Here is a 12,236-nt window from a genome sequence, read left to right on the forward strand (position 1 = left end):
GAATAGTGCGTCATGGTAACCGTTGTAAATTGTTCACGCTATCATTATCCACAGTATCTAATGTTTGTTTAATTATTTAACCATTCTTAGGCTTTGAAATTATTTGAGGTGATTTTTTGTTTAATTATTTAACCATTCTTAGGCTTTGAAATTATTTGAGGTGATTTCTCACTGGATTTTACTTCTGATGCATTGCTTCCTTTTTAGAATGACTTCTGTGTTCCTGCTTTTTCAAATAATGGTGCGGGGCATTTCTGCTGCTATGCCTAGATTGCTCATAAAATCTGTTCATAAGCTCTTCATGAAGTTTGATTATTTGATTAGTTTTAAAGGTTCATCAGCAACTGAGTCCTCCTAAACCCAATTTTTTAATTCATTTCAGTCAGCCCGTGCAAGTAATTGAAATCGTTTGTACCAAATGCCAGAAACCTTTTTCTTAGGCCTAAGCAAATTGGGCCACCTAGTGGGTGTGAGGGATGTAAGGAAGCGCTGTCAGTCATGAACTAAAACCCAGGTCCAGCACTTGAATGCCTAAGATGACTGTAGAGAGGGTGCATGCACAGATCCACTACTGAATTTATCATTCTGACCCTGCAAGTCACATACGTAATTTTGAAATTGTTAGCTATAGGTGTAAGTTGGAATATAAATGCTATGTAAGATATTCCATTTTCTGTAAATTATTGTTGTTATGCATTGATTGTTACAATAGGAAGAGCCTGGAGCAAACTCTTGCCTGAGATTTCACAACAGAGCAGTCTACTGAAAGTTGAAATTGTCCTTCTAAACTTCCCTTTTAAACAGACCTGGAATCCTTAATGCTTCACTAGAAACTGTCTTATTTAGACAACATTTTCTTCTTTGTTTTTATTTTACTTTGTAGGCTTTATGCAGTTGGTGGTCGAGATGGAAGTTCTTGTCTTAAGTCAGTAGAATGTTTTGATCCTCATACAAACAAATGGACTCTCTGTGCTCAGATGTCAAAAAGAAGAGGTGGTGTAGGTGTAACCACCTGGAACGGGTTCTTGTATGCAATAGGTGGCCATGATGCTCCAGCATCCAACTTAACATCCAGGCTGTCAGACTGCGTAGAAAGGTAATATCCTGATGGAGGCATATCCTGCTGTGGGATTCTAATAGTGCTAGTCTATCATGTGATTTATGAAAAGAGCTGTAAGTAGAAACCCAATAAAATAAGTGTGTTATTTTTATCATGAACAGAGGAAACTTACGTATAAAAATATGTTGCATAGTCATACTATGATTCAAAGTATTACCAGCACAGAGTATTTAAAGCAAATTATCCTTAATGCAATTCATCTAGATTATTTTAACAATCTCATTGAGTGAATTATGATTGATAAGTGAAACAACTTGGAATTGAATGCTTTTAAAAATAGAGTAGATCTTCTTTCACACAAGAAATCTGAATCTGTTCATATAACTTTCAAAGTTGTTGACAGTAAGTTTTTGTGGATCTTTATAGATCTAATTCGTTTTTGTATCCCCTAATGACACTGAGGAACTGGCATGTAATTCCTAGGTTGGTATATCTTTCTGTAAAGTGATTAATGAATGACTGTATCACAAATTGCAGAAGCACGTGATCCATAAAATAATTTCAAAAGTTAGTAAAAGCTTCATAATTCACTGTATTAAATCTTCACTGTCATTTTAGGTGTTTCTGAACTATGCTTTAATTCTGTCCCTGCTCCCCCACCACCAGCTGTAAAACTTTTCTTCTTTCCTGTTACCTCCCAACACTTAGAGTAAGTCTTCATTACCCATATTCTTCTTTTACTAAATTTATTCATGCCAGGACATATATTTTACCCTTAACCCCCCCCAAAAACCCAAACAAACAAAAATCCACAAAACAATACAACAACAAAAAAACACACCACAAAAATCCATCACGAGAGTGCTGTAGCTTTTATAACCACACTAAGCTTCTGAATTATATTTTGCAACAGAAGTTGCTATTCCCAGATAAATACAATTGCTTATAAATTATAAAATAATTGGGAAAGTAATTTCTACATGGAGCTTACTGATCACTCTCTTCTATCTGCACATGTGCTTCAGGTAGTGTTTTCATGTTACAGTTATGCTTGCATGCATTTATGCAGTACTTTGACTAGAGGACAGCAAATAAAATTGTTAGAGCTCTTTGTATCTATGTTCTTCATAAAAAAAAAAAAAAAAAAAAAAAAAAAGACTAGTGTCTTTCAACCTGTTTTTAGCAATTATGATCTTAGCCAAATAATTATTTTCTTTGTACAGTTTTTTGGAGCCCTTCAGGGAGGGCTCTGTAATTACATTAGTTCTGCTGTAAGCATCTGCAGTCTTAAAAAAGATTGTCTGTTTCAGTCAGATTAAAATATATTTCTTGCCATAAGCATAGCATGGAGTCTTCTATGTAGTTCTCAATTTAACTTGTAAAGAATGTTGATGTTTTAGAACCACACAATTTTTTTCCATTAAACCGTCTGGTGTTTACTGTACTGATACTTCTGACTTCAAAACTGTTGTAAATTGTGTTAAGGGTTTTGTATTTCCCGTATAATTTTCTCAAACCACTTTTGGGGGTCATATTTTGAAATTGGTAATCTTAGTAATGGTAATCTTAGTACCAAACCAAATTTTACCAGCCTGTGCTTTGACACACAGTACTTAAAGCAAGCACTTGCTCTACTGTGGTGTAGCAGCAGAACTGTTTGTGGCATAGTATGTTTAGACATATAAATTGTAGTAACAGCAGCTGTATATGTCTGTATGACTATTTGGAAAGCAGCAAGAAGTACATATCTGGCTAGTAGTGACTGTGTTACCAGATGACTAAAGAAACAGTTTCAAAGGGAGGGGAAAGTCCTTTGAAATTAACACCCAGATCTGTACTGTCCTGGTTTCTACTACCTTGATAGCATCAATTCCAGTACATTTTGTTGTTGTTGAATTTTAGTAGGTTTTAAAGTATACCCAAATTATCTTTTTAGGTATGATCCCAAAACAGATGTGTGGACGGCTGTGGCCTCTATGAGCATTAGCAGAGATGCAGTGGGAGTGTGTCTTCTTGGTGACAAGTTGTATGCTGTTGGAGGATATGATGGTCAAACATATCTTAATACCGTGGAGTCTTATGATCCCCAGACAAATGAATGGACACAGGTATAGTTTCTGATCAGACCATATACAACTCTTAGTATTGTTATTTCAAATGTGCCTCCTTTTGCAAGGAGAATTCAAATATTCCTTCTCTAAAAGGCACTTTCTTACTAGTCTGTTGCAAGTCTCTTTTTTCCTTAGTGTACCATCTTGAGATGACATATCTTGAACAGACAGTTGTTAATTTCCAATAGACTGCCCTCCTTTCTTTTGCAAGAGTGTAGCCATTTTCTTTGACAATTTCAGCTGCTTTGAATAAAATGTATTGTCATGTTCCCCAAACTATCATAAAGGATTCTGTTTACATGACTTCCTGTTCTGAAGATAAATTATAAATGTAGATTAGTTTTAGCTCTAATATGTCTCTCAGCATTGATTTTATCAAGGTTTTGATCATTTTTTCATAAATAATCCCTTCCTGAGGTGAATACTATGTACAGTGTATGCAGGTTTCAGAAAGCCTTTACCCATTTTTCTTTTTGTAGATTTAAAATAAAAATAATTCTTCAGTTCATGCTCAGAAACAATTACTGTCAGTTCAGAGCTTGGTTACTTTTATATAGCTCCAGGAACGTGTCTCTCTATGGGAGGAGCACACACAAGGACATCCTGAGCTGACTTTGGTATGTAATATCATTTGAGATACCCTAAAGCATCTACCTCCACAAAAGGTTGTCAGATACAGCACAGAATCTATGGAACACCAAGGCCCTCCTGGAGTCCAGTTGCAGACCAGGATGAATGTCCAAGCTCATCTGTAATAGCATTAGACACCAGTATTTAGGCAACTGAATTCTGAACCACTTGAATATGTTATTCTGGCAACAGCCCCAAATTCTTAATTCAAAAAGAGAATTAAACTGCTGTTTTTAAAAATCCCTAGAACACAAAAACCTCAACTGTCCATTTCCCTCCATTTCATACTGCTGCAAGCTCTTAAAACACAGCCCATCAAGGAGGATCATCAGAGCTTGGGGCATTCACTGGTACTGGTAATGATAACCCATGGCATTGTTAGTCCTGCTAAAGAAAAAAAAAAAAAAAAAAAAAAAAAAAAAAAAAAAAAAACAAAAAAAAATAAAAAAAAAACAAAAAAAAAAAGAAAAAAAAAAAAGAAAAAAGAAAAAAGAAAAAGAAAAAGAAAAAGAAAAAAAAAAAAGAAAAAAAAGAAAAAAAAAAAAAAAAAAGAAAAAAAAAAGGAAAAAAAAAAAAAAAAAAAAAAAAAAAAAAAAAGGTGCACCAGAGGACAGAAGCTGCTTCTCACCAGAGGAGAGAAACTGTGCTTCTCACCATTGCATCTAAACAAATCTCACCTGTCTAGGTGGTGACCATCTGTATGTACCTTTGTATCCTCAGCCGTGACCACCTATATCTCAATGAATGCCATGATCCCAGCATGTAGGATAGTTTCAAATCTTCCCGGAGGGATTTGGAAATATTTGTGTACATTCCTTCTCTCCTGATTTGTCAGCAGTCTGCCACCTCTTCATCTTCACACAACTCAGGAGAGGGCAGGGAAATTTTCTTAGGTGATGGTTGTCAGAGCCACAGACAGCTCTGTAAAAGTCCATTGCTCATGGGGGATTAAAGAAATAGGGGAGTTGGCATAAATAGCCTTTTTTGTCTTTGGGATACTCAGTACCACTTGGTGTGCTGTTCACATACACTGCAATACTGTGAAGGTTAAAAAGGGAAGAAAAGGGGAGTGTTAGAAACTACTACAGAATCTCAGCAGAAAATGGTCTTCTCAGAAGGAAATTCTGTTTGCAATTAAAGAATAAAGACTGGTAAATTTATGCTGATTTCAAGAACACTTAACAGGATTTTATCAAATAATCAAGTAAAAAGGAGAGGTTACCCCTACAATTTTAGACATTTTCTGTTTCTGAGAAATGTATCTTTTTACCACCGTTTACTCAATTGTCTGTCTAGCTCAGGTATCCAGTTTGTATTATAAAAAAAGGTTTCTTTTTCCTGTAATACGGAATAATTGAAATTATCAATAAGAATTGCTTGATGTCCTCTTAGGACTTGCTATTGTTTTCAGAGTGCTTCACTCTGTTATATAAAATATCTTTACCTTTTCTTTGTGTTTGTATCCAATTTTGGACTATTTTGTAAGTCATGTTAACAGAGCATGGGTGATATTGTCATTCTGCTGCAGCCGTATAATTAGGGGGAAAAATTACTTAAAGGTGACCACATTTATCTCACAGATGGTTTGTTTATTTATTTACAGGTTGCACCACTGTGCTTAGGAAGAGCTGGAGCATGTGTTGTGACTGTAAAACTATGAATTATTTTCTCTGGGAAGGTGACATTCTCCTGTGTAGACGCAGAGGATTACTTTTTCCTCAAGCAAACTACGAGTGCACCAATAAACACCAGATGCAGGATATCTGCCACAGAAAAGTGTTTGGTCTGAGGCTGACATAATGTTCTTATGGACCAATATTAAGCACTTTTTAAAAACTTACCTTTGTCATGCATATGTTACAGGAATTCTACTTGTAAGGAAGTCAGCTGCAACCTGCCAGTTGGCAGCAGAGGACTTCTGTTTAGGAAGCGCTAAGAAAATGAGTGAACTCACTATAATAATCAAATGTTATAGTTCCAGGGGATTTCCCCAAATGCAGAGCAATGATGCTATAAATGGATATACTTTGTTATAATTGGGTCTATTTCTGGGCGAAACAAGTTACAGGATTGGACCCCATAGATTAAATTTGCCTGTAATAAATGCAAATAGGTATCTGAGTGACTACAAGGCAGGCTAACAAACCAATGCAAATTATTGTAAATGGCAGGTGTAATGTCTGCCTTAGAAATGAAGTTGTCTATTTGGTGAATCTTTTGCACTTTTTATCATCATTCCTAGTTTAGAAAACTTTTTATTTAACCAAAGCCTTATTTTAAATATTGTCCTATGCTAACAGAAACCTGCTGTTTAATAATTTCTGACAGATATTTTTGACATCCAGTGTATTTTTTGAATTTTCAAAGTCGTTATGCAAGATGCAGAACATCATACCTTTTTCTCTGCTTTGGTTCTTGTATTTACTTTGCTATTTCTAAGAGTTATTGGAAGAATTCTAAAGTGTGATAAACAATTAACCAATTTAAGTTTAACATTTGCACTTTGGAATTTTTGAAGCATTCCATTACATCTATACTAATTGCATTTTTAAACGAGGCTTTGCACTACTATGAGAAGTATAATTTTATAAGATGAAGAAATTGTCTGTCTTTCCTGTAAGGTTATTTAAAAATGTAACGGGCCTAATCCTGCCAGATGCTCAGCTGCCACCATTTAAGCATGTTCAGCATCTTACAGGGGGGTGAGGTGTGCCTCGCAGGACTGTATCAAATTAGTTACCTTATTTAAGTTACCTAATTTTTTCGGATACTTTATAATTTGCCTTTCTCGAGCCCTCTGCTGTTACACCGAATTGCTTTGAACGGTCTAAATGTCCTCGGGAGATGCCTTTTTGTATTTGCTTTTACGTGCCTTGTCCCTTTTGTTCTCCGAACAGAACCGCGCGTGAAAAGATGTGAACTCATTGAATGTTTACGGTTTGTTTTTGGTTTTGTTTTTTTTAAAAAAGTTTGAAGTGCCGGATACCCCAAGTCCTTTGTACATTTGTAATTTTAAATGTGTGTTTTAACGCTCTCGGCGAACTGATTATTGTTTTAAAAGAAATCGGTGACGCTTTATGATGAAGCTTTGCAGTTGGAATACAGCTGATCTCAAGAGGCTTTGCTGGCGGCTGTGTGCCTTTATTCCCTCGCTTAGAGACCGTTCTGCGTGCCTGCGGTCCAAAAACCCTCCTTTCCCTCTGAGAGCTGCCCGTACCCCTCTCTGGGGACCGCGGCCTCACGCAGAGCTCCTCCCGATGGGGGCGGGGGCCGGGGCCGGGGCCGGGGCCGGGGCCGGGGCCGCTCTCTGCCCGCTCTCTGCCCGCCCTCAGCCCGCTCCGTCTCCGCGGTAACCGCGGCGCCGTGGGCGGGCGGCGCATGCGCGGTGCCGGCGCTGGCAGCCCGCCGTGGCCGCGATGAAGGTGGGTCCGGGCGGCCGCGGGGCGCCGCGGCCCCGGCGGGGGCGGGCGGGGGGCGCGGGTCCCGCCCCGCGGAGCGGGCGAGCGGCGGCGCTTGCGGCCTGTGCGGGGGAGGGAGGCGCGGCGGGAAGGGCCGCTCGCAAGCGCCGAGGGGGCCTGGTGCGCTTGCCTGCACTCCCGTGTTTGTTTACTTTTTCACGGAGAGACTTCGGGTAGAAGGGGGATTAAAGCTCATCTAGTTGCAGCGGCTCTGCGACGGGCAGGAACATCTTCCGCTAGCCCGGGTTGCGCAGGGCTCCATCCAGCCTGGCCTTGTACGCTTCCACGGATGAGGTGTCCACAACTTCCACGGGAAACCTGTTCCAGCGCCTCTCCGCCGTCACAGCAAATACCTCTTAATAACTAATCTAAACCTGCTCTCTAAGTCTGAAGCCATTCCCCCTCGTTCTGTGGCTGCATGCCGTTATAATAGTCCCTCTCGGTGTATCTTGTGGGTTTCCTTCAGGTACTGAAAGTCCACAATTAGGTCACGCCAAAGCCTTCGCTCGTCCAGGCTGAGCAATCTCAGTTCTCTCAGCCTTTCCTCAGAGATAGAGGTGCTTCATCCCTCAGATCGTCTTGGTGGCCTTCCTCTGGACTAAGATTTTAAAATTATTTTTCAAAATCAGATGTCATTGTCAGATGTCGTTTGTGAATGTTGAATGTGGTGATTGCATTTTTGTCGTTCTTGTGAGCCGAGCGCAGATCCAGCGTGAAGAATGCCTCAGTTTACATTGACCCAAAGGACGGGATAAGAACATGTGACAGATTGAGCAAGCCTGACAGGCATTTGGTGGCCAGTGGGTGTTGGTGTTTATCTTATGACATGTAGGGATATAAGTCACGATAGCAAGCTGTGAAATAAACTTGCGGGCTTTATCTTATACCCAAGTTACAGAAAAATATCTGTGGGTGGTGTGAAAGAAAAAGGACGTTCAGAAATTTTCTGCACTGGAAGTCAGAATCTCCTTCTGTAGTGTGTTGCTTTGAGATCTTAGCTTTTGAGACCCAGCAATTCATAGTAACAAAAAGGCTACCTGTCTCTATAAGAGTGAATGTTGAGCCTTCTGCGTTGTACAAACTAATGATACTTTCTGGTCCCAGACTTTTATATTAAATTTAGAGAACTAGTAACATTGTGGTCTTTGAGCTAGAAGGGGAGTCTCATGCAATTTCTTATTCTTGTAGCTAAGAGGCAAAAATAATAGTTTTAATAGAGTCACGGTTCTCTATGCAGACACCCAGCAATAGAAACTTCAATTTTTTCCACTCAGATTGAAAGAACTTTTATGTGGGATTTTGGTACTTTGGTTCATTGGAATCACACAGAAGTTGTGTTTGGATTGTTTGGGGGGTGGGGTGGTGGTTTTCCTCCACAGTGCTCAGTTGCTAACATGCTAGGAAGTTGTAATATTCTTATATCTTATGATTTTAAGATGTATCATTTCCTTTTTTTTTTTTTTTTTTTCCCCAGCAAGTATTCATTCTGTATGAAAAAGCTTGGTCTGGTTCACCTGTGCAGTTTGCTTGGCAGAAAACTTTAGGAAATTTTCTTGCTGTAACAGGGTAAGAGTGCAACTGTTTATTGCATTTGTCCATCAAAATTACTGATAAAGAAAGGGAGTTATTCTATATATTAATCTTTTTTAGAGGTGATCATGCTGTGAAAATTTTTGATCGTCATGGTCAGAAGAGAAATGAAATCAGCCTACCAGGGTAGGTATTAAATAGGTTTAAATTATTTTCTTTGTTGTTTTCTTTAAAAATGCTTCTCTTATGGTGAGATACTTAGGCAATGTGAGAATTTTGTAGGGTGCTATACTATCTCTGGTGAACATACCTGGCAGAGAAGCAAACCAAGAGATGCAATTCTCATTGTCTTTATCAGACTCACTGTATTTCACTGACCATCACATCTTGCTGTTTGGGTTAGGTGTCACTCATAATATGGTCTGGCTGTGTCAGTCTCTTTCGCCTGGTAATATCCATGGCTGAGATCTTTCTGTGCAGTGTTTTGCACAATGTATGATAAATGCACATTCTCTCTGGAAAACCGTCCGAAGTGGGGAAAGCTGTGTGGAATCAGAGGTATATTATCAGAAAAATAATCTCAACTCTGAAGAGCCTCTAACAAACCAGAACCTTGCAGAGGGCTTTCACTGTCTCTTGAAAATCAAGGTGACGGTATTTCAAATACTAGAACATATGTAGCATTGTCTTTTATGACCTTCTGTCACCAATGAGGTCTGAGTAAGAGCAGAGTTGCTATAAAACTAGTTTACAGATAAATCTGTCATAGGTTTGCAGGGGAGGGGAAAGGAAGAATAGGGACTCAGTTGCATAATTCTGGCTGTTTCTGTACACTTACACTTTTTAACATTCTTAGTGGGTTTTTTTTCTTCAGTAACTGTGTTGCTATGGACTGGGATAAGGATGGAGATACTTTAGCAATAATCACAGACAAATCGAGCACCATATTTCTGTGGGATGCAATCACAAACAAAACAAGCCAAGTAGACAGTGGCATGAGGTAAGAATTTTTTTTTTTTTTAACATGGTTATTTAAAGACTTGGACCACTGTGACTTGTTGATGTGGAGGCTATATTTCAAGATCATATTTTTATTTGAGTCCTCATATATACTAATTAAACTGATACGCTACAGTTTATTGCTAAATTATTTTTTATATGATTTGCTGGTTTTGAAGTGTTTGTTGTGGATAGGGATTTTGGGGGTTACGGGGTGTTTGTTCATTTTTGAGTGTCAGCAGTGCCATAGTCTCTAGAGAGCTTCTCTTCAATGTTTCAACTTTGTGGGAGCAAGAAGGATGGGAAAATTTTTTTGTGTATCTGCACTGGCTACTCTTTCTCCTAAGTCTTTCATACCAGCTAAAGGGAGCTTAAAAGTGAAGGAAGTGATATCAGTGGTGCAGATTTTTTTTTTTTCCCTTAGATTAATAAGGGGGCTAAAATGCTATTCACAAAGTACACTTCGACTAATTTAGGATGGAAGGAGATATCTAGGTTCAAAGCCTTACCTTTCTGAGTTTGGCCACAGACTTTAAACTCTTCTGGGGTCTATGTAACCATCAAGCATTGAGTTAATAGATAAGCTTGGTTGAACAGTTAAACTTTTGGCTTCATTGAGTCTCTTCCACTAAACTCTTGCATTCTACATAAACATTTTTCCTGTAGGAAAGAGCATGGAAACAACTCTGTCCTATGTTTGTTAAGATGTATGTTATACATGTTATATTGTGGGAATGAACAGACCATATTGTACCATTTTCATGTGTGGACAAATACTATGGGGAGAAGAGTAACCTGCCAGTATGCAAGCAATAAAGGACGTAGAGGGTACTTAACAGAATGGAGTCTGCAGTTAATTGCAGTTCCCTCATGACCTTTCTCGCTAGTACTGGAGGTAAATTGCTTACTGGAGGCAGTCTTGCTAGAACATGATACATCAATGTAAGTCCCTAATCCTTTTTTTATCACAGAGTTATTGCTCAAGCAGAAGAAGCACCAAGACATAAACAATGTGATAATGAGTCTTTTCTGATAACCTTCCGTTTCTGAAATTAGAAAAGCTCCCTTATATGCAAACCAAATATATTAGAGGTCATTTCACATGTCAATATTTCAGATTTCTTTCAAATTTCTCTTGCATGCCTACAGTGAAATTTAAGAAGGTGGGAGGGACTGCACTAATTAGAAAATTCTGGTTTAAATTTTTTTGCTTAAGAGGCTCTTTGGTTTTTGACATGATGTATAGTATCTGTATATACATCAAAATAGGCCTTGCTCTATCTTAAATTTGAATTTAAAATAGATCTTTCTAACTTCTTTATTACATTGACTAGAACCATACCTACTCACTTTTGCGTTGGCTAAATGCATAGGGTTATTGAAGTACAAAAATCAGTACAAAAAATGACTGGAAGATTACCAGTGATTCCATCAAAGACTCTTGATGTTTGCAGACCCATTTGCATTTGTACAAGTCGCGTTACATCTCAGTTTTGTGTTACTTTTACTGCCTTCTGCATGCTTTGATAATTCTGATATTGGTAGAGAACTTTTGCTTAATTTAAAAGTTTTCCTTGGTCTGTATGACTCATAGAAATTAAAGACAAATGCAGAACTTCTTACGCAAAATGTTTTAATTTGTGAATACATGAAAGGAATCTCTACTATATAAGGTAAAATTTTTCTTTGTTTTAGGGATGCGATGTCTTTCTTGTTGTGGTCTCGAGTTGGAACTTTACTTGCTGTTGGAACAACAAAGGGAAACTTACTCATATATAACCGTCAGACTTCCCGCAAGATTTCTGTTCTTGGTATGGACTGGTTTGAAACTATTCAGGCGCATGTGAAAGTGGAATTTTGCTAATATGCATAGTTTCCTTTCCAGTTCTCTGCAGGAATGTGCAGTTAAAAAATGTGCTCGTACTCAACTTGCACCTTCTACTTTGGTGTACTCAGCGGAGTATATTTAGAGTATACTAAGTTTTTTATATATATATATATACACACACACACATGCACACAAATACCTAATTGTTTTTTTTCTTTTTCAGGTAAACACACTAAAAGGATTACTTGTGGCTGTTGGAGTATTGAAAACCTCCTTGCTTTAGGTGGTGAAGACAAAATGATTACTATAAGCAATCAAGAAGGGGATACTATAAGACAGGTAGTATTTATAACACACATTTGATTTTAAGGTGTACATTAATACTCCTGGTTCCCAACAAAGCTGGGACCTATGGGAGCTTGTGCTTTTTGAATCCCAGTGCTTTCAAGGACAAGGAGCTTTTTTTTTTTTTTTTTTTTTTTTTTTTTTTTTTTTTTTTTTTTCAGTATATTTTATGCTAACATGTCATTAAGACCCAAACTGAGGTCATGTTTTCTCCAATGATTTTCTTGATCTTGGTACTAAATGCAGTAGCAACTTTCCTTGTCTGTCCTTATGCA

General features: G+C 38.1%; 2 protein-coding genes across 11 annotated transcripts in view; both read left to right on the forward strand.

Moving 5' to 3' along the window:
• KLHL5 (kelch like family member 5) overlaps positions 1 to 6,921 on the forward strand; it is a 49,677-nt gene extending 42,756 nt beyond the window's left edge. For 7 of the 8 annotated variants that reach the window (XM_040065032.1, XM_040065034.1, XM_040065035.1 and 4 more), the window contains 3 exons: positions 884 to 1,096; positions 2,997 to 3,168; positions 5,405 to 6,921. In XM_040065032.1, the coding sequence (XP_039920966.1) occupies positions 884 to 1,096; positions 2,997 to 3,168; positions 5,405 to 5,461 (442 nt within the window). In that variant the 3' untranslated portion in view covers positions 5,462 to 6,921. Of the gene's footprint in view, positions 1 to 883; positions 1,097 to 2,996; positions 3,169 to 3,650; positions 3,789 to 5,404 lie in introns of all 8 variants that reach the window. The other variant, XM_058420724.1, reaches the window with a different exon arrangement.
• A 264-nt stretch (positions 6,922 to 7,185) lies between these two features.
• Positions 7,186 to 12,236, forward strand: part of WDR19 (WD repeat domain 19) — a 38,341-nt gene continuing 33,290 nt past the window's right edge. The window contains exons 1-6 of one of the 3 annotated variants that reach the window (XM_040063752.2): positions 7,186 to 7,223; positions 8,734 to 8,825; positions 8,910 to 8,975; positions 9,664 to 9,789; positions 11,484 to 11,599; positions 11,840 to 11,955. In XM_040063752.2, the coding sequence (XP_039919686.1) occupies positions 7,218 to 7,223; positions 8,734 to 8,825; positions 8,910 to 8,975; positions 9,664 to 9,789; positions 11,484 to 11,599; positions 11,840 to 11,955 (522 nt within the window). In that variant the 5' untranslated portion in view covers positions 7,186 to 7,217. Of the gene's footprint in view, positions 7,224 to 7,419; positions 7,535 to 8,733; positions 8,826 to 8,909; positions 8,976 to 9,663; positions 9,790 to 10,608; positions 10,731 to 11,483; positions 11,600 to 11,839; positions 11,956 to 12,236 lie in introns of those variants that run through there. The other 2 variants (XM_040063753.2, XM_040063754.2) reach the window with 2 other exon arrangements.

Source organism: Hirundo rustica, chromosome 5 (genome assembly GCF_015227805.2).
Source record: "Hirundo rustica isolate bHirRus1 chromosome 5, bHirRus1.pri.v3, whole genome shotgun sequence".
Classification (NCBI taxonomy): Eukaryota; Metazoa; Chordata; class Aves; order Passeriformes; family Hirundinidae; genus Hirundo; species Hirundo rustica.